Here is a 21896-nt window from a genome sequence, read left to right as displayed (position 1 = left end):
TTATATATTTACATTCAGGCTCTTGAACTCCTTTGCTCCTATATTTCAGTCACATAGCAGCTTTTTATCTTTCTTTTTTCTTTTTTTTCTTGCTACAGCTATGAGAGATCTCAGACAGCTGTAAATTCTGTTGTTACATGTCAACTTTTAACATTTTACTCGTCAGCCATCTGGCTTCTAACTGCATGGTGTGCTGCTCCGTTTCCCTCCAAAGCCCTTGATGTGCAGGTGTGCTAAACCAGAGTAGTGAGTCTAAAAAAAGAAAAAATGTGAATGCAGAGGTGGCGAATTTAAAGGAAGAAGGAAGAAACCGAGGAACGGGGAAAAGGTCTCGAAAGAGCGTAGAGTAGAGAGGAGCAGCAGCAGTTCCATTTGGTTTACATGTGGCGCTGCCTGACATGAGAGGGAGGGTGAAAGGAAAAGGGAGCGCGAGTATAAATAGCTGTTACATAACATCCCTTTGTTGATGCCAAGTGGCGGAACGGAAGGAGAGAAGGGAAAGCGCTATGACCTTGTTTTTCAGTGTTGTCCGCCCCCACCCCGTCCTGCTCTTCTCTGTCTCTTTCCACTTAGGGTTTGCCTCCATAGATACAGACAGGCTCTGTGTTTACCCAACACTGCAGGGGCCCGTGACATCTTCGTCCCTCTCATCTATCCTCCTTCGTTACTATCACCGTGTTCTCTCCTTGCCTTGACCACCATGTGTTACTTCATCCGTAACGTCATCTCTCCATTATGCCAGTCTTCCTCCTGCTTTTCAAGCGCCATCAAAACACAGATGGTGTCTTGATACAGCAGCACAGATTTCGTAAACCAATGTGTGAGGACTGGCGTCCAAATGCTACACAATGTAACAACGTGGTTAGATGTGAAAGTACAGGTTTTCACTTCTGATTGTTGTCACATACGTTTTCTGAAGAAATCATAAGAGGAAAGCTTTGCTGTGGTGTTTTTCTTTACTGTGGTGTCCCTTACTTGTGCGCACGTCCTTGTTTCAGTGAGTCACTCAATTTGGTTCAGTTCCTAAGAACTGGTGTTTAAAAAAAACAAAACAAATACTCAGTTAGCTCTCAGGTGAAAAAGAAATGATGCTGGGAAAAAGAAAAGAACACTCTGGCATGCCCAGTACATTCACCTCCACTGTCACCTTATCAAATACTGTAGCTCAGCACTGGTGCTAGTCTTGCTAGACCTGAATGTAAATGACTAAACATAGTATCTCCAACATAGGATATTTTACTTGAATGACAGGCTGTGAAAATGATTGATGATTACATAAGGATAAAGCTGGCATTCGCAGAGTTTAAGAGAGAATACTGTATTGCAGAGCATGTGTGATATGTGGGTGTGTCCTCTCTGAACTGGCATGTGCCTATGGCGGAGACAGCTGACCCACTTTTGTGAGTGTAAAAGTCAGTGGGCGTATTAGCGTATGTGCTTTCCAGCCTGCGTGTGCTGGTACTGTACGAGTGTGTGTGTGTGTGTCTGTTTGAGTTATGTAATGGTAAGGGTGAGAGAGTGCTGGTGAGTGCTCTCCTGTGTTTGCTCTGGTTTAATCACTGTGTGTTATCCTAGCACCGCTCCTCATGCCTCACCCTTTGCACCCTGCCTTCCTCCCCCCTCCCTCCCCCACCCGCCCTGCAGGCCCACGCTTTAGCCGGCTGATGGAGGGCAGTTATATGAACAAAAAAAGACGGACAGGCATGACCATTACTGTCCCCTCAACCCTTCCCTCCTCAGGCATGCTGTGATGTGTGAGCAGTGAGTGGGCTGCCAGTGTTGTAGCTAATCCCCGTCTCTGTACTCCTCACTTTGTCATCAACTTGTTTATTGCATGATGGCCTTGGTTGGTAGGTCTCCCCTCCCCATGCTGCTGTCTCCTTGTTCCTAAGTTGGCAGAGTGTGTACGTGCAGGAGTGCTGCTGCTCAGTGGTGGAGGGCCAGGGTGGGGCACGAGGCTCGAGAATCTGCTTTGGGGCACAGTCACACAGTTATGTCATTGTTTCTTTAAAGGAAACTAGGCTGTAAAACCGGCGTATCCCTTCATTGAGTCATTAATAAGCCAGATAAATTCTCACTTTGGCTCCTTAATTGGTTTGTCACTATTTTTACTATTGAATGAAAAGTTTAGCACAGTGAGCCTATTAAAAATTAAATTGCATCGCATGCAACCACCGCAGTACAAACACATTTAAAACAATGTCCTTGGAGGAGCAGAAACAAAGCTTGCTTTGTCTATTTTTGCTTAACATTTTCCATGTGACTATCATTTACTGTATTTGTTTTCTTAACTAGCCCAGTTCTACATCTAACCTGAAAAGACCATATGGTTATGTAACAAACTTTGAGAGCTGGCCTAGATACCACGTCTGATAAGATTTTCTCCCTCCCTATCACTCGCTCTTGTTTCCCCTCTCTCGATCATAGGTTCTTTCCCCTCCTTTTTGCCCCTTTTTCCCACTTCTTGGTATCTATCTTTTGCCTCAAGCTTTTTTTTTCTCACAACTTCCCACCATCTCCATTTCTGTATCTGTGTAAGTAGGCCAGGCTTCTCCCTTTCATGTCATTTTTTCACCCTTTTAGTGTGGCAAAGCTGCTTTGGTTCGTCGAAGCCGTTCCATAGGCTGTGCTGCTAACAGCTCTTACATAATCAAAACAACAGACCTGTGGGTTGGGACACGGTGTATACATCGGGCATGGAAGTGTCCTAATTCTGTGTGACCTCATTCCACAGCCATAGCTGCAGCGATTAAATCCTCACATCACTGTAAAATTAGACCTGCTTCATTAGAGTTTATAATATTTTTGGAATAAAGATTGGTTTTCCTATAAGGAAGAGTTTTGTGATATAAAGTAATGATTTGTTGTTTGTTTTTTACTGTAAGCCGAGACAGTGTGCTAATTTGTTAAGAAAAAGTTTGACCGTTTATTTGATTTCTTTCTTTCTATTTTATCTCTTAAATTTTCTACTATTTTTTTTTTATTAGCTTGTTTTGTTTAAACATTAGACCAAAAGATATTAAATTTTCCCGTGGTATAACCTCCATACTATATACAAAGAGGGAAAAAACTCCTTGATCCACTGCTGAATTTGTAAGTTCAGTCATTTTTATGGTCATTTTAATAGAGAGAGATGAAACCTCAACCAAAAATCAAGAAAACCACATACACATACATAGAAGTTACAAATATATTTGCATGTCATTGATCGAAGTAAGTATTTCATCCCCGATAACCAAGCCAGAATTCCGACTCCCACAGATTACAGCCAATCAATTACAGTTGCTCCTGATCTCAACTCTATATGTGTGTAAAGCACACCTGTCCAGAGAATCAGTTTCTTCCATTTAAACCTCTCAACCATCGTGGGCGTGTCCAAAGAGCTTTCAAAGGATGTCAGGGGCAAGACTGTAGATCTGAGCAAAGCTAGAATGGGCTACAAGACCATCAGCAATAAGTTTGGTGAGAAAGTGGCAACTGTTGGTGAGATTATTTGGAAATAGAAGTGATAATCAGTTGCCCTCGGTCTGGAGCTCCATTCAAGATATTGCCTCGTGGGGGGAGGATGATCAAGAGAAAAGTACATGGGAGGAGCATTTTAATGATCTGAAGGCAGTTGGGACCACAGTCACCAAGAACCCCATTAGTAACACACTACACCATAATGGACTGAAATCTTGTAGCACATGCAAGGTTAAGAAGGCACATTTACAGGCCCACCTTCAGTTTGCCAGTGAACATCTAAATGACTCAGTTAAGGTTTGGGAGAAAGTGCTGTTGCTTTGGCATTAACTGGACCTGCCATGTTTAGAGGAATGAAATGCTGTGTATCACCCAAAGAACACCATCCCCACAAGCATGGAGGTCAAAATATTATGCTTTGGGGTTGTTTTTCTGCTAAGGGTACAGGATGACTTCATCACATAAGGGGCCAGTGGACGGGGCCATGTGTCATAAAATCTTGGACAGGAACCTCCTTCTCTCAGCCACAACACTGAAGATGGGTTGTGGATGGCTCATCCAGCATGGCAAATATACCCCAAATATGCCAAGGCAACAAACTACAACAACAAGTAGTGTCTAAAGTAGAAGCACATTAAGGATAATGAGTGGCCTAGCCTATCTTCAGACCCCAGTCCTGTAGAAAATCAATGCAGAGAGCTCAAGCTTTGAGTTCTCAAGCAACAGCCAAAAAACCTAAGGGTTTTAGAGAGTTTCTGTAAAGAGGAGTGGGCCAAAGGTGTGCAAACCTGGTGACCAACTAAAACAATCATCTTAGCGTTGTGCTTGCCAACAATGGTTTCTCCACCAACTGCTAAGTCATGTTTTGCATTGGGCTCAAATACTTCTTTCACTTAATGACATGCAAATCAACAATTATTTAATGTGTTTTTTCTGGATTTTTGGTTGATATTCTAACTCCGTTAAAACTACCATAAAAATCAGAAACTGTTCATTTCTTTGTATGTGAGCAAACTTACAAATTCAGCAGAGGATCAGATAATTATTTCCCCCACTATATATGGTAATCTTATCAGCATAGTAGCAGATTGCTTTTCTGTTGATCAACTACTCTTATTCCAGTTTTTCGTATTGCAGGTGAGCGTCAACACATTCGGCAAAGAATTTGACACCACTAAATGTTCGTTTCCATTTTACAGCGACACAACATGTAGCGTGGTTTTGGAATAATTCCAGTTTGCTCTTCTTTCTCTGTGTCTCCAGCGCTCATTCTTTTGCCGTCTGACAGAAGACAAGAAATCAGAAAAGTTCTTCCGTGTCTTTTACGACCGCATGAAGTCAGCCCAGCTCGAGATCAAAGCCACGGTGACAGTAAATACAAGCGATCTGGGAAACAGGAAAAGAGACGATGACAGCCAGGACAAAGAGCCCCCTGTTCGCAAAAAAGGTCAGAGGTCACCTGTTGGGTTGTTAACACTAAACAACGCCCAGTTTGAAAACTGCTGATTTCATGTTTATTTCTAAATTTAAAAAAGGAAAAAAAAATATTTGAAGGTTCTTTTAGTTGTGACTAAGTTTATAGTACGGGTTCTATGTCTCTATATAGCAAAAGACCCAGCTGTGGTGATGACAGAAGACGTGAAAGAGCAGCTATTAGAGGCCTCATCTGCCACAAAGAAAGCCTTTAACTCTTATCGGCGAGAAGCTGACCCTGAGGACCACTTCACCTCAGCAGATGGTCAGCCCAGCACGGGGGACAAGAACCAGGATGAAGGAGAGATGAGTTTTGTGATTGTTATCATGCAGCCTATCCTTCGCTTTCTCCAGCTACTTTGTGAGAATCACAACCGTGACCTACAGGTGGGTCAGACTGAGCGTCGCAAATTTAGTTTTACAGATTTACTTTAGAGTGAGTCCAGTTGTACTTCCTTTTAATATTAAACTGAAGCCTTTAGAGTCCAGACACAATTTCCAATGGTTTTTATTACCAATGCCAATAGCTTTGTATGTCTTTGTAAAGTATCTTTATTTGCAGAGATATCAGGGCTTCAAGTTTCTTCTATTCAGAGAGCCTCACATGTATTTTTTTCCACTGAGCTTGTAAAGCAGAGATTTTCTGTTACTAAGCTCTTGAGTCTTGAGGATTCAGGCTCTGTTTAATCAGTTTTAGTTTCTACTGATGTATCTGCAGAGGATGTTGGTTCTTGGTAGCTCTTTGCGTCAAGGCTTTTTTAGAGACTTGAACAGTACCACTAATTGTACTTCCCTCTCCCAAGATCCCCCAAGATGTACAAAATGAGATTTTATCAACTGTTTATTCATATGCAGGTTTCTAAAAAGACTATTATTTTGATAGAATAATTGTATTTTCATGAATAGATATTTGCTTACCTGCTTGTTAATATATGCCATGTTGTTATGCAAAAACAGACGTCCACTAGCATGCACGAGCTGTTCCTTGGACGTTTCACTCTTGAATTTGATGTTGTTTACATGCTGGTTAACTGCGTGAAACATTCACTGTTTTTTTCCTAGAACTTCCTTCGTTGCCAAAACAACAAAAACAACTACAACCTTGTGTGTGAGACGCTTCAGTTTCTAGACTGTATCTGTGGCAGCACCACAGGCGGTCTCGGTCTGCTCGGACTCTACATCAATGAGAAGAATGTTGCTCTCATCAACCAAACACTGGAGAGTCTAACAGAGTACTGCCAAGGCCCTTGCCATGAAAACCAGGTACAAAAGACACTGAACGGTGAAGGAAGTTATAACTCTTAAGACAATGTCTGTTTTTTTTTAATACAGTTATTCCGTTCTCCCCCAGAATTGCATTGCCACTCATGAGTCCAATGGCATTGATATCATTATTGCCCTGATTCTTAATGACATTAACCCACTTGGGAAGAAGCGGATGGACCTGGTTTTAGAGCTCAAGGTAAGTTGAGCCAGATTTCACTTTTACTTTAAGACTAGAGTTTAAAAAATGAGGGGAAAAACGCTGTAGTTTCCTTCCACAGCAGTAACACCAATAGGCTTGAAGTGAAAGAGCAGGAAATTCACCCGTCTGAGCTAGCTCTTCTGTATACCTGCCAAGAAAAATAGCAGCAGTCTATTTTCCTAGAGCACCAGGTTTTCCGCCTGCTTTACTTGGATGAAGAAACTGTAGTTCTTATCTTTTCCAATTCTGACTCTCAGAACAATGCATCTAAGCTGCTGCTCGCCATCATGGAAAGCCGTCATGACAGTGAGAATGCTGAGAGGATCTTGTACAATATGAGGCCTAAAGAGCTGGTGAGAACCTGTTGTTGTCCATCTTGTCCTTGAGTCCTGAGCTGCTATTTCTACATCAAATGCAAAATCTACTCAGCTATAACCTTGTTTTTGTTAGTACATAACAACAAGAGCAAAGAGACAGATTCATTTGATGTTACCCTGTAAAAATACTAGGGTGTGTTATATATATATATACATATATATATATGTGTATGTGTGTGTCTGCAGGTGGAAGTGATAAAGAAAGCCTATCTGCAGGGGGAGGTTGAGTTTGAAAACTCAAAGGAGGAGGAGGATAATGGAGAAGAAGAGGAACATGATGCTGCTTCACCCCGAAATGTTGGACACAACATCTATATCTTAGCTCACCAGGTGTCTTATTTATCTCTTTTTGCAGAATCTGTATATGCTGTATCTTAGAAACATGCATTTTCCTTTTGTTGTCCCTTGTAACCAACTCACTTGTTACCTGTGTGTCCTTTACACAGTTGGCACGTCATAATAAAGAGCTGTCCATGATGTTAAAGCCAGGAGTGTCTAGTGGAGAGGGGGATGAGGCCTTGGAGTTCTATGCCAAACACACTGCTCAGATAGAGGTCATAATGCATAACCCCTATCACAGAATGTGAATCTGAACATGTTTTCTGTACATTACATCAGAAATGGTCACAAATTGTGGGCTTCCCTCGGAGGTGACTGTGAGTCTCTCTCTGCAGATTGTGCGTCAGGACCGCACCATGGAGGAGATAGTTTTCCCTGTACCCAACATCTGTGAGTTCCTAACTTCAGAGTCAAAGCTCCGGGTGTACTACACCACAGAGAGAGATGAGCAAGGCAGCAAGATCAATGACTTCTTCCTTCGAGCAGAGGACCTCTTTAATGAGATGAACTGGCAGAAGAAACTCAGAGGTGAGTTTGTCTTCTGTGTGTGTGTGTGTGGGTGGGTGTGTGCGCGCGAACCACAGTCTATCAAGATGCTCCCCTGACTGTTTTGACGGAGAGTAACTACAGATGGAGAAGGTGAGAGTCTGTGTACTAAAACAGGTACTGAAACATGTGGCAACATGCCCCTGTTGTTTTCTAATGGCAAGTACAACTTCCGTGCATTTTTTTTTTCTGGGAATACTGTGCTTGATGGATAGCTGAAAATTTCTGTGTGTAATTTGCATGCTCTATTGGGTGTTTTACTTTCTTTTTTTCCACAAACATGCAGGTCATGTGAAAGGGGAAACTCCAACTTAGCCGTAGTTATAAATGTGGGGTTTTTTTATGTGTATTTAAGTGATAGACTGGTGGTGACCTCCCTCCTAAATGCAGGATAGAGCTCAATCCCTGCGAGCCCGAACAGGATAAGAGTGTTTGGAAAATGGATGAAAGGATGTGCATCAGCACCTTGATGGCAGGGCTAAATATGTCATCCTGTGTGCGCTCATGTTATGCATGTGCATGTTTCCACTGTCTAAAAGCGGACAGGGGTTTTCCACATTCTTTGAGCCATGAAACATTTATACAGTAACCTTATGAATCACAAGTGAGAGCGTGCTTACGCATGCACACAAACATACACACGCAGACCCACACCCACACTCATTCACACTTCTAATTCACATACTTCATACCCACACAAACCCTTATTTTGTCTTTCACGTAAAGGAGGGGATGGACAGAGAAAAGTCCCTGCATCTGTTTTTTTTCTTTTCCAATTAAACCTGAGTAGGCAAAATGTTGTGTTAAAAGGTCGAGGTGACATGTTTTGTATCTTGAACTTTTAAACCATTCATTTTGTTTTTGACAGCTACACTGACTTCATATTTACATATCAAAGACACTGAAGCCGAACTTCCTCAGTTCTTCTTTTCAAACTTGCAGCTTGTTGATGCATAAACCAAATACTGAAATCAGCTGAACATGCTGGTCCCTTATATTTCAAAAAGTTTCATTTATTCTGCATAAGTTTTAAATATTCAAAGCTTCTCAAATATAAGAATTTACTTTTAGATTATTTGAATTCACACAGCTGAATTGGTATTTCAACATAAGCAACCTGCCAACTTCACTTTTGGCTTTTGGAGCAGATTTTAAAAATAGAATCTGTTTTGTCTTTCTTCTTCCCTTTAGCCCAGCCGGTGCTGTACTGGTGCTCAAGAAACATGTCGGTGTGGAGTGGCATCTCCTTCAAGCTGGCTGTGCTCATGAATCTCCTGGTCTGCTTCTTCTACCCCCTCGAAGGGGTACATGGAGGTCAGTGAGGTGGCACCCGAGTATGAACTGTGACTGCGCGCACATCCTGTTGCTAAAATAGGCGCAAACATTTCTGCAACATTTCCAGTTAGTCAATCGTTTTAGACTAAAACTTTGACACATTTCATTTGACGTTTTCTGTCAGGTGTTCCGATGAGGCTGCCTATCAGTCATTCATGCATGTGACATGCTCACAGACCATATAGAGATTTTTTTTTTCTTTGAATGTAGATATTGTTTCGATGCTGTTTTGCTTGAGACGATTTGTATCTAGCGCCATGATGTTGCAATCAGATTTCTTTTGAAACAAGGGTCAGACAAAGGTTATGTACTCAGGGGGAAAAAACAGGAAGGACAGGGGTTCATTGACATGTTTTCTTCCTGCTTCAAAGCACATCTATAACATTCTATAACTCACAATGGGTTGAGAAATGCAAATATAGACAGCTGTGTAGAAGTTTTCTAAAAATGATAACACCAGTAAGGCCGTTGTGAGGCAACAATGACTTAGGAATCAAGTTTTAAAAACGACACCAAAAACAAAGAATCTGTAATGTACAGCATGCTACACACCCAGAGAGGTACACTTTAAAGAGCTGGGTGACTCTGCTGGACGTGGCCACTGACCCACTGATCTCATTCTGCCACGGTGTTCTTACATGCTGGCTTCTAATCACCTGGTAATCTGTGTTTGAGACACACCCGCAGTAACACCATGCCCTTAAAGCTTCAGCTCATATTTACCTTGTAGTTCTATGGAAACCATAATAAACAGAGGAGTGGTGCATTTTAATTTACTGTAAACTGAGCCTGCATTGTCTTAGGTAGCACAAGCCATACATATATATATATACATATATATATATATATATATATACACATATATACATACATACACATGGTGGTTGAGAAAGTCCTACTTTACACTAACAAGACAAACTGTCTAGTCCGCCTTAGCAATGTGTGCATTCCTTTTTCTGCTCTTTCTGTTAAAGTCTTCACAAAACCTTTCAAACGATAAAATCAAACAATGAACCCATTTCCAGGAAAGAAGTTTGCCTTGCTTTAGCAATCAGCACTTTATTTTGCCTTAACAGCTTTTCTGATGGGTTTGTAAATTATGTATGATGACAAAAAATACTACATTTTGAAATCAAAACTAAAATCTTGTGCGGTTTCTCATAACATCACCAACAAGGTCTTACTGAACCACTTGACCTGTGTGCGAGACTCCAGCATACCTTTGGCTTAAACAGTCACTTTTATGGCTTTCGGCCTATGCCTTTGCATACATTGCTCTCTCCTAGCTCAACGCCCTCCTTTGCTTGAGGCTTTAGAATGAGGGTTATAAGAGCAGGAAATCTAGGTCAGTGTGTTCTGCCTGCATGCATGAGTGACTGGCTTTTGGTGAATAGCTGTGGCTAGCGTCACACGCCCATGATACATAATCACAATCAAACAGCGCACGCTTTTTCAGCTTTTCAACTGCAGACTTTCTAGCTGTTTGCACACAATCATTTGCCTGCACATTAACCTTAGGTGTGCAGCGCATGCAAAGCTTATGAGTGCACGTAAACGCCCCTCTTTCAGTCTGCGACATCACTCGAGCTCTGCGTTCCTCCCCGCTCATCCCTCATGAATCTTTCAGCTGAGGTATTTTTAGAGAACAGTGTTATGCAAGTGGCACCTGTCATGTGATCTCAACAGGGACTGGGGAGGGAGAGGAAAAAAGGAGAGACAGGGAAGGAGAGAAGGGAATAGGGGAAGGCAAGGTGGGAGGAAACAAAGAGTGAGAGGGAAGGTAAAGAGCGGTGCCTTCATTGTAATATCCCCCCTCTATTTTGTCACCTACTGCCGCACTTTTTCTTCTTTTTCAATCTATTAAATTCTACCCCATTTATTTTCCTCATGTATCCGCTCCCTGAGGTCGACCTGTGAATAGAGTTCACTGAGTTCTTACAATAATACACACGTTTTAGAAAAGACATTGCTTAAAGAGGCAGCAGGTTAGGTATGGCCTTGTTTTTAGGCTCCTGAAACATGGGTTTAGCTTGAGTGACACACTGTCACATGAAACCCCTGACTAGGACACTAATCCTGGATTTACCACAGGATCAGGAGGAACATCAGGTGCGCACGCTAACGCAAGAAACTGTGTCATACACTTTAGGTGTTATGTAATTGGCTCTCTTTGAGTTCAAAGTCTCCAAAGTAGGAAGAAGATAGCGGATCTCATAAAAAAAAAAAAAAAGTTGGATGATACTGAAAAGTTCCAGACTGTACATGTATCCTCTCAACATGTGCTTTCATATTTCACATGTGTCACAGTTACTGTATAACGAGTTGGCTGGTTTGGGCATGTATACCCTATAGCTTGTTTGTGCTTTGCACATTTAATTGTCTTCATGTGTTATTTATTACCTGCAGGTATCCTGGATCCCCATTTATCTGCCCTTTTGTGGATGGGAGTCTTGGCAGCGCTGATCATTGTTATCATCATGCCACAACCACTGGGCATCGGTGCCTTGGTCACTGTCACAATCCTCCGTCTCATCTTCTCTGTGGGCCTGGAGCCCACGCTCTTCCTTCTGGGTGCTTTCAATGTAAGTGAGCTCACAGGGAGGGTCAGTTAACTCAAATCACCACCACCAGTGCCAACCATCCATTTGTGCATTTGTGTATCCAGCTGAATACAATGAAAGAAAGTTTTGTAAAAGTGAGTATTAGCTAATGTAAAGGAATTAGAAATCGCTATAATAGGCAGATTATAACTGAATCCTTGGTTCAATCTTTCAAGCTAACATGGCAAACATTTTCTTATTTTCAGTAATTCTCTAATCTAAAAAATATAAAGTAATATGAAGAATAACTCAATAAACTAAATATTTTAGGGCTTTTGGATTGGTCATTTGAACCTCCAAGCAGTTTGAAGTAGATGTCACACTGGGCTCTCAGAAATTGTTTCATAAGCTAACTGATCCATCCATAATAATAATAATAATAAATGATGTGACAAGTGGGCAAACTGTCCAGAGTGTACCCCACCTGGGATGGGCTCCAGCCCCACAGTGAGTCTGGATAAGCGTTAGAAACTTGATGCATCTAGCTTTTCAAATTTAGACTGACAGGGCATTTTAAGTCTAAACTACCTACATGACAGACAAATTTTTTTTTTAAATTTGGGTTTACTATTTCACCCACACCACTACGTGTACTTTCACATACTCAGAAACCTTTGCCACACCAGTTCCACTTCTCCTTTCATCTCTCACTCACACTCGAGCCCACTTGGCATGCCAGTGCCGCGTCTGCCTGTAGTGTTGCCCCCAGCCTTGTAGATCTCACTGGCTGTGTTTGGCTGTACTTTGTGGTGTTAAGTGCGTCACTGGATCTCAAAGAGGGTTACACCGCCCCTTCACCCGCCAGAGATTTTCTAGATGTGCTCTTATATACTTTTACACACACACACAATGCAAAATAAAGACTCAAGCGCGCGGTCATCTCTCCTTGTGCAGGCTGTGTTTACATGTACACACAAAAGCAGGTTATTGGGAGAAACCAGGTTAGGGCAAGAAATCAGAGAACAAGTTACCACGGACTGCAGTAGCTCCGGTACACTGAAATCTAGTTTATGCACAGCAGGTCAAATGTCTTCTGGCTATGTATTTGACATATTTTAACCTTTTTTTTTTTTTTTTAAAGATTGGAATTGGAAAGGTTGGAATATTCAAATAAATATCATATTTTTACTGTGAAACTTAATTAATTGGTATTTAGTGTTAGTTTCATTCTTAGTCAGGCTATAGATTTTCATTATCTGGGTCAAAAGGGTGCAGGGTGTATGACCTTTCTTTTCATCACTCTCCACTATCGTTGCATTGATACTACGCCTATCTGAACTCGTTATCAGCCAAATGTGCTCTTTTAAAAACCCCGTGGAGAAATTTGGTTAAACAGATGTGTCTGCTCGAGTCATCAACTTTCTCAAGCAGGTATCTAATCGGGCTGCATTAACCGGGTTTCTGTTAATCCTTTAACCCGATTCAGGAAACAGAGTTTCTTGTTTGGATGATGTTCAAAAAATTAAGTTACAGGTCACACACCGGGGTAAACACTTTGTGACTTTGTTTAGCTTAAAAGGCACGAGAGTCATACTCTTGTCAGGGCTTTCAGAGCTTGTCTTCAGCGAAGGCTGTTGTTGTTGTTTTGTTTGTTTTTTAAATTTAATATTAAAATGCTGATCCATTACTCAGTATTGTTGCTATTAAAGGCAGCTTGTCTTTATCTTTCAGGTTTGTAATAAGATAATCTTCCTGATAAGTTTTGTTGGCAATCGAGGAACCTTCACGCGAGGCTACAAAGCCATGGTGATGGACTTTGAGTTCCTCTACCACCTCATCTACCTCATCATCTGCTGTTTGGGGGTGTTTGGCCATGTTTTTTTCTACAGTCTTTTGGTAAGACAATCACACAAATGAATTCAGTTTTTAAATACACATCCGTCCTGAGAAGAGATTAATACAGGCTGATTGAAACTGAACTATGACTAAAAGGGAGTTAATCTCTACCGCAACCCACGAACCCCACCTATTTTTGTTTTTCTCATTAAACTGCAGTCATGATGCCTTCAGGGCCATATCCTCCTAGAAATTTCCTTTTTTGGTGTTTTAACAATGTTGTCGTTGAACTGTTGACTGCTATTCCACAGTGCCTCAGGTCTGCTTTTTAGCGCATCAGTCTGAGTATCCAAGTGTTTCTCGATGTTTTCCTTTCACATGGGTCCAAGCAGCTCAAAAAATAGCACAATCTTACACGAACATCTAATATTTTGTGGCAGACAGAAAATGCCAAATCATGCAAGGAAGCCAAGAAACCTCATGGTGTATTCTGATTTAGTCTTTTGCCGTTCCTCTGTAATGTGTGCTTTGTTTCCGTAGCTGTTTGACCTGGTATACAGAGAGGAGACCTTGCTGAATGTGATCAAGAGTGTGACTCGTAATGGACGCTCCATCGTGCTGACCGCTGTGCTCGCCCTCATTTTGGTCTACTTGTTCTCCATCGTGGGTTACATATTTTTCAAGGATGACTTCATCCTGGAGGTGGACCATATCCCCAACACAACTATGAGTGAGGAGAGACTGCAATTATTTATCAGTTTTCCAAGTAGACCAATTATAGATTGTTAGCTCCACATTAAAAAGGACTAGAAAACATTGCCTCTCTTCTTTTCTAGAAAGTGGAGGTAGTTTGGCAAGCGAGTTCCTGTCTGCAGCAGTGTGTCATGGTGGTACTGATGAAAACTGCACTACAGATGCCCTCCAGGAAGGTAACCCTATCAGGCAACATCAGAGTCTTCCATTAATCTATAAATAGTGTTTAGATGTTGGAAGAAGGACTGACACCCTCCTCTGAGATGGTTTAAAGACATTAGTTGTATGCATGTGTGATTAACTTAAGGTTGAGATATGATTTTACATTCCTCTTCCCCTGACTACCCTGAGATAGGAGAATATCTTGAGGAAGATGGCAAATTACTGGAAGTCATGTCTAGTCTAGGTTTGATCTGTTGTTGAATATAATTGTGAAACAACAATAAGGGGAAAGGAAAACTGTTGCACTGTTTCCCTTTTTTATCCGCACTTCAATCCATGTGACTCAATTGTCTTTCATGTGCCTGCCATTTGACCTAAGCAACTCACATGCGACCTTATCAACCTTCATGTGACACAGATTAATGACAGTCACAAAAAAGGAATAAAATTTCCGGGGAACTTCCCGCCAGCTTTGTTGCCATCAATGCTACCCGTTTGAAAAATAGTTTATACCTGGAGCTGGAACCAGAATGATGGTTGAAAATATTTTCAGTGATGTGACTCATAAACTGGACCGTTCTCCATGTTTACATTTGCTCCACAGAGAAACTATAAACTCTCCTGGGGTTCACCATCTGAGTTTCCTTCCCTCTGCCATCATCACCGACATAGCAATAAAAATACTTTGGCCCAAAGCAGCAAAGAGATCACGTGTTCCACTCTGTTTTTGATTTGACTTTGGAAGAGGTCCTTAAATTCAGCATTTATCTTACATTCCAGCCAAACAAACACTTTTGCTTTGGCTTAGAGGCTTCACAGCATGAACCAAAACATACCAGCATGGCTGCATCAAAGTCAAGGATATTTTATAATAGAATGACAGTTGATGTCTTATATTTAACGAATGACTACATGGATAATTCCACTTCCTACTATAGAGAATTATTCTACATGTATTATTTATCATAAACCAATTCATAAATGCTGAATATGAACATTGCAACCACTATGTCACGGCATCTCAGTTATACAGCATCGAAAAGTTTCTGATGCAGTCAATGCATCTTGAGTATGATGTCACACGATTTGATATGAAGTCCATTAACTCTATATGATAGCTGAATAAATGTGGAACAAACTCAACACCTATACTGATAGATAATAAATATTCATAGGTTATAGGGTGCATTTTTCAAAATCAAAGATTGCTAAATGTATTATAAGACTGTGGGAGCAGCCATCGATCAGCTAACTGCAGTGCATCTGCGCCTCACAGCCCCTCAGTGCATGTGGTTGAGATATATATACATATATACGCATACATATATACAAATAAATATATATATATATATATATATATATATATAACAGCAAAAAAAAGGGGCGATTAAAACCTAACAAATTTGGGTCAGGATATTTTTTTTTGTGTAACGACTCGAAAATAAATATGCATTTGCAGTTTATGACTTTATTGTATTTGAGCAGGCAGACAGTTATTTTAAAACTATGTCAGGCTGCTGTTATTTTCAGAGGTCAGTGTTTCATCATGTTATTATCTGTTACAATCACTTCGAGTCACACCTTGTTGTTTTGATGCTAGATAAACAGAAGAATGTGGGTTCTATATGTGCCGATTTCCTGGTTGGATCAGTCCGGTCAAGCATTATAGTATAAAGACTTGTTATAGACTTTCTCTAGTGCTGCAGTGATGCGAATATGCAACAATGATTTGCTTAATAGTCTCTTATTTAATTACTGTAATTATTAAACATGCTGTCCTTTCTGTTTCCTCAGATTTGGGGAATGACATTGAGGAGGACGGCAACATGGAACGGACGTGCGACTCTTTACTTATGTGCATTGTTACTGTGCTGAGTCATGGGTTGAGGAGTGGAGGGGGAGTGGGGGATGTTCTTCGCAAGCCTTCCAAAGAGGTACGTGCAACTGCGATTAGGCCTCAGGCGCTATGTTGCATGTGTGTGCATGTGTATATGCGTGTGTTTTTGGCTGAGAAGGTGTAGCACCCGCAGCTGCGCCATGGATCATGTGAGCTCGCTATGAGCCACTAAACTTGTTTTTGTTTCAAAAGTATGGAGGTTTCGCAATGTTTCCTTACAGCTGCGCTGCCTCCGCCTTGTGTGAGAATTAAGCCTCAAAATAGAATTCCACTGAATGAAGGCTTAACCACTTATGATGTCAAAAGAGGATGTGAATGTCTCACTCACGCATTCGCAACTCTGTACAACTTGACTCTGAGACCCTTACTAGTTGTTAAAGCAAATTACAGCAGTCGTAGGACACGGGTGGCATGGTGGCTCCAACTTTATTTGGTTTGTCCCAAACAAGTGGGGGTAATATGCATTGTGTGGGTGGCAACTGCAGGGTGGTCGAAAGAATCCAGAGACAGGCTCATCCCATGACTTTCTAGAGCAATGAGTAAATAAGCAAAAACGAGACCGGTGTATCCGAGACGGGCTGCACCGCGTTGACCGGCTTTCCTGTCGTCTCTGTTACTGTAGCATCTGGCAGGTTATACCCACGGCTTTATGTTTCCATGAACAACCGTGAGGACCAAGGTTAACCTCATTTTATGCTCATAACATCATCCACAACACCTGCTTACATAAAGGCCTGCCTTTTAGGTCATGCCATTAAATGGGACAGGGGGTCCTCATTGTTTCCCTCCCTATATTAACCTCACTCAAATTAAAGTTTATAATTATTTTAATGTGGGATCATTAAATGTCCATACAACCCTGTTTTTTGTATCTTACCCAGGAGCCACTGTTTGCGGCAAGAGTGATATACGACCTGCTGTTCTTCTTCATGGTCATCATCATTGTCCTGAACCTTATTTTTGGTGTAATCATTGACACCTTTGCTGACTTGAGGAGTGAAAAACAGAAGAAAGAGGAAATCCTGAAGACCTCGTGTTTTATCTGCGGTAAGACCGCTCAATCTAATGTGTTAAAGGGGATGTGTTGTTTTTTTCCATATACGTTATTACACATATATCCTATATGTATGTATATGTGTTTCAGACAGACGCGGAAATGAGAGGCTATAAAAAGCGAGACCCGGTATAACCTTTGAATTATGCAAAGTTACTTTGGCAGAGTCCAGGAATAAAAATATGAGGAAGCTGCATAACTCCTCTGTAGGAAAATAGTAAAAGACTCTCCCTCCTGACATGTTTGGCTTCCACATGGTGCCCTTTGCAAATTCCACTAGTGAGACATTATAGGCCAGGTGACTGCACCAAAAAAAAAAATATAACAATAGAGATAAAAGCTGATAATGTATAATTGCAGCTCAAATGCATACATACTTTAATGTTGTGTGTAACCTACCGGGTTTTGGGCACAGCTTTCTGTCTCAAGAACTTGTGTTGGAATAACGTCCTGTGATGTTAGTCATGGGAAATAAACCTCTTAACTTTCCAGTGATGGGATGACTTGTCTTAACATAAGGGCAGTGTGACAGCCCGGTAAGGCTGTGCTCTGTTGCTGGAAGGGCTCTGTGTGGTTTTAAAGAATGTTTGTTATTAGAACTCCTCCACAGTCTATCTAATATTACTTTATTCCCAAATTCTCCTCTTGGAATATTAGATTTGATTTGATTTTTTTTTTCTTGGTGTATTTGCGGTTTGTGGTACGCCCATATTAGTTAGTCTATTAGTTTGTTGCCTTCCCCCTCGTCTCTCCCGCCCTCCCTCCCCCTTCTCACTTTGCTGCCGTTCCAAAGAAGGCTGAGTCATGAGGGCTTCCTGCCACTGCTCTGCTCGCCTCCATAATTCATGTCTGTCTCACACGCACAGACATTTTCTCCCACTCGCTCGCTCACTAACTCGCACACACTTAATTTCCTTACCATATGTTTCGTGAGGCTTCGCCGATTGCCCGAACTTTGTCCCTCCGTGTGCCATCAGCCGCATGTCCTTATATGTACATTATATGTAAGTAAGTAGCTAAACAAGAACATGCCGTGCAGCGTGTGTGTGTCTCTGCTCATTACTGAGTGTAAGCCCAGAAGTACATGCTGTATGTGAGCATGTGTGTGCATGCGTATGTTGGGTCAGGCAGTCAGGACAAGTGGTAAGCATATGGAATGAGAACAGTATTATGTCACCCAGCCAGCCATCAGCTCTGACTCATTCATGTTAAATAAGGCCAGGCCACAGGGGGAGCTGCTGTCTCTATGGTTTCCAGAAGGACCACGAGAGAACAGGAGATGCAGAGATTAGGGGCTCCGCAGGAATTAAGTGGCTCAACATCCTCTAGCTTGGTTTTATAAGCCATTGATCTTTCGCTCAGTCTCGTATTAGTCTTTAGGTCTTTGGGGGCTGTTGCCAGTGATCGATTTACGTCATGAACTTCCTGCACAGGGATTTTTACCTGTAGCTTAATTTATTGTTGTGCAACAAATCAGGCTCACTGGCACGGTGAAATGACCTCCACCATCTTATTGGTTTGGTTTTCATGCTGCCAGTGTCCTTGAGTGAGCCTCTGCTTGCTTTTTTTTTTTTATCAAGCTGTAGAAGGTTTTTATCCTTGGGCCTTTTTTGTTCTGCATTTGTACATCAGTAACACTATTGTGCAGCCCCCTTTATTGAGTAGAAAGATTAGGGTTTATGGGCTTTTAGCAAGGACTAATTGGTTTCATTATGTGCATAATTATTCTTAATGGGTAAAGTAAACCACGCATCACTTTTGTAATGACAGGCTAGCAAAAATATAGACTGAAATTTTAATTGCCATATTCAGGAAAGTAAGATTTTTTTCAGTCCATGTGACAAGTTAATCAATAAATGTGAAACTCGACTGTCTACTTTACAGAAGTGGTTTCAGTTATAAATCCAAAAATACCATCTTGAGAAAATTAACTTTAAGAACAATTCATCCATTTTCCAACCCGCTTATACAACCAGGGTCAGCTGGAGGGGGAGCTGGAGCCTGTCCCTGCTCACATTAGCTAACAGGATGGGTGCAACCTGCAGGCTACAACTGAGTTTGTGGTCAAATCATTGTCTTTAAGTGCCCAGGTCCTGTGCCGCTGTGCATTAGGGGCAGATATCTCCACTATGGCCTTGTCTGTCCAAAGGAGTTTCACAAGTCCTGTGGTTTGTTCAGACGCAATTTAGCAAAATTGTTCCTTTTAGAGAGAAAAAGCTTTTTCCTGTCAGTGCTTCCAAACAAGCCATGAATGTTCTGTCTCTCTCTAACCTTGCTCTCATGAACTTTAACATGTAACATGCTAACTGATGCCTGTAGAGTCAGAATTTCTCTGAGAATTGCACAGCCTGACCTTGGGGTGAATTTGCTGGGGCTTCCACGCAGCTAAATGCTCCAGGCTAACAAACTGACAAAACTAATACTTTCATAGAGATGCTCACACTTGCTGATGATAACTTTATTTACGTGATTAGCAGCACATAGCTGCTACTTACCCTCTTAATTCCTGTGGAAGCAGTAAGGGTCTACTTATTTTTTCACAGGACTTCTTATTTTTTCTTTAGGACTTCTTAATTTCTGTATGAATGTTGCTTTATTCCTGGAAACTTCTCTTATTTGCAATTTGTTACCAACGTTATCTTATCTTTTGACAGTTTTTAATCAATTTTAATTGTATACTTTGCATGTTGTTTGTCTTGGTTGTGAGCAAATTTTTTTGATGTTTTAGACATTTTAGATCACTTAGTGCTGTCTGATCAGTGTCAAATGACAGTTACATGACAATGACTGCAGACAGACGGCCCATGTCCTCAAGAGCCATTTTAAGCCACTAGAAGAACAAAGAGTCTTGCAGCAGATGGTTTGGCACCCATAGAGTCCTGACCTCAACACACTGAGCCAGTCTGGGGTTATAGAAGATACTGCGAAAGAATGAATACAGTGAACAATTGTTGTTTTTTAGGACGCAATGCAAGGAGACCCCTGTAACACCAAAGTTTGATTAGATTTAACATTCACTGACATTCAACATTCACATCATTTTAGCAAATATTTATGAATTTAACTTGTTAAAATAATGTGCATTGCATTACTTACAAAACAGCAAGAAACATTGCTGCTTTATTTTTCCAAAACACACTGTGATCTCATGACAAAACTATTCACGCTATTTTCCTCATGACAGGTCTGGAGCGTGACAAGTTTGACAACAAGACGGTGACCTTTGAGGAGCACATTAAAGAGGAGCACAACATGTGGCACTATCTGTTCTTTATCGTCCTGGTAAAAGTTAAAGATTCCACTGAATACACCGGCCCGGAAAGCTACGTGGCTCAGATGATCAAGGTAAACGCAAAGCATGCACACACCCTTAAAACAAAGAGCTAACTGATCTGGTTGTTTTGCAAGCCTATATGTTAAAAACTGATTGACTTCACTGTGAGACCACACTGTTTTAGAACTAACAGTGTGTAAAATCAGGGGGAATGTCTGTAAAGACTGTAATCTGCAGAACTTTCTGCATAAAAATTGCTTAACCTCACAGCTTGATGACGTGAGTATCTTTGACATCATTCCCAAGCCATTTACTAGAAATCAGAGTGCTCCTTGCAATACTCAGTCCTGAATTCAAGAGCGGTTTGGGGAGCATTTCCCTTTGTGTCACATTTTTATGGTAAGCAGTGCTCATCAGTTTATCCTACTGAGTCACACATAAACACGTACCAGCTTGTCTCACACACACACACCACACACCCACACACACACCCACACCACACACCCTAGTAGATTGTGTTCCGCTTTTTTAATCTGAACTGACAGACATACCTGTCATGTCCATTTAAAGACACAAACAGACCAATGGGAAGTATGTGCACCAGAAAGGCAGATTAGCCAAAACTCATCAAAACTTAATAAGGAATCAGTCACGTGCACACTGTGATTTTCATCGCAGTAGTAGAAAGATTTCCCAATTTTTCCATTGGTAACAATATTTTGAATTTGCCTTTTCATTAACTGTTAATAAAAGTAGTTCAACACTCGGCTGATGTTCTCTGTCAATGTCAGGAGCACAACCTGGACTGGTTCCCTCGGATGCGTGCCATGTCACTGGTGAGCAGTGATTCGGAGGGGGAGCAGAATGAAATCAGGAACCTGCAAGAGAAGCTGGAGTCAACCATGAAGCTGGTGACAAACCTGTCTGCGCAGCTGACTGAGCTCAAAGAACAGGTATATCATGTGACAGTCAACTAACTCCCTCGTTTTGTAATACACCATCGAGTTTTTCTGTTTGCGTTTTTTTGGATTCAAAGCTTACTGCAACCAATATTAAACTCCAGTTTTTACACTTTGTATTGTTTACATCTTCATTTCTGACTTGCCTTTGTTTGCACACTATTGAGAAATCAGGGGGAAAACGTTATGTTTCTCATATGCTTGCGTGCTTTCAGTCATGTGAAAACAGAAAGCTTTCACAGGACTCTAAGCAGTCCTGTGAAAATCCAAATAAACCCCGTGATTCAATAGCATGTAGAACCACCTATAACAACAATATCCTGAAATAATAGTTTTCTTTAAGACTGTGTCAGTGTCTCACATTGTTCTTTAAGTATTTTGCCCCACTCTTTTTTACAACAGAGTTTATTGAGTTTTGTGGGCA

The 21896-nt window shown here is 41.2% G+C and overlaps 1 protein-coding gene across 2 annotated transcripts in view; it reads left to right on the top strand.

The window, feature by feature from the left end:
- LOC134627834 (inositol 1,4,5-trisphosphate receptor type 1) overlaps positions 1–21896 on the top strand; it is a 75069-nt gene that overhangs the window by 51396 nt on the left and 1777 nt on the right. For both annotated transcript variants that reach the window (XM_063474246.1, XM_063474245.1), the window contains 17 exons: positions 4726–4909; positions 5069–5322; positions 5998–6198; positions 6287–6397; positions 6658–6753; positions 6964–7107; positions 7224–7331; positions 7452–7644; positions 8854–8976; positions 11404–11579; positions 13269–13433; positions 13914–14103; positions 14210–14302; positions 16083–16222; positions 17067–17232; positions 20424–20584; positions 21305–21466. In XM_063474246.1, the coding sequence (XP_063330316.1) occupies positions 4726–4909; positions 5069–5322; positions 5998–6198; positions 6287–6397; positions 6658–6753; positions 6964–7107; positions 7224–7331; positions 7452–7644; positions 8854–8976; positions 11404–11579; positions 13269–13433; positions 13914–14103; positions 14210–14302; positions 16083–16222; positions 17067–17232; positions 20424–20584; positions 21305–21466 (2667 nt within the window). The remainder of the gene's footprint in view (positions 1–4725; positions 4910–5068; positions 5323–5997; positions 6199–6286; positions 6398–6657; positions 6754–6963; positions 7108–7223; positions 7332–7451; positions 7645–8853; positions 8977–11403; positions 11580–13268; positions 13434–13913; positions 14104–14209; positions 14303–16082; positions 16223–17066; positions 17233–20423; positions 20585–21304; positions 21467–21896) is intronic.

Source organism: Pelmatolapia mariae, linkage group LG5 (assembly GCF_036321145.2).
Source record: "Pelmatolapia mariae isolate MD_Pm_ZW linkage group LG5, Pm_UMD_F_2, whole genome shotgun sequence".
Classification (NCBI taxonomy): domain Eukaryota; kingdom Metazoa; phylum Chordata; class Actinopteri; order Cichliformes; family Cichlidae; genus Pelmatolapia; species Pelmatolapia mariae.
The sequence above is the reverse complement of the archived record's forward strand: the minus strand, read 5'-3'. Positions and strand labels throughout refer to the sequence as shown.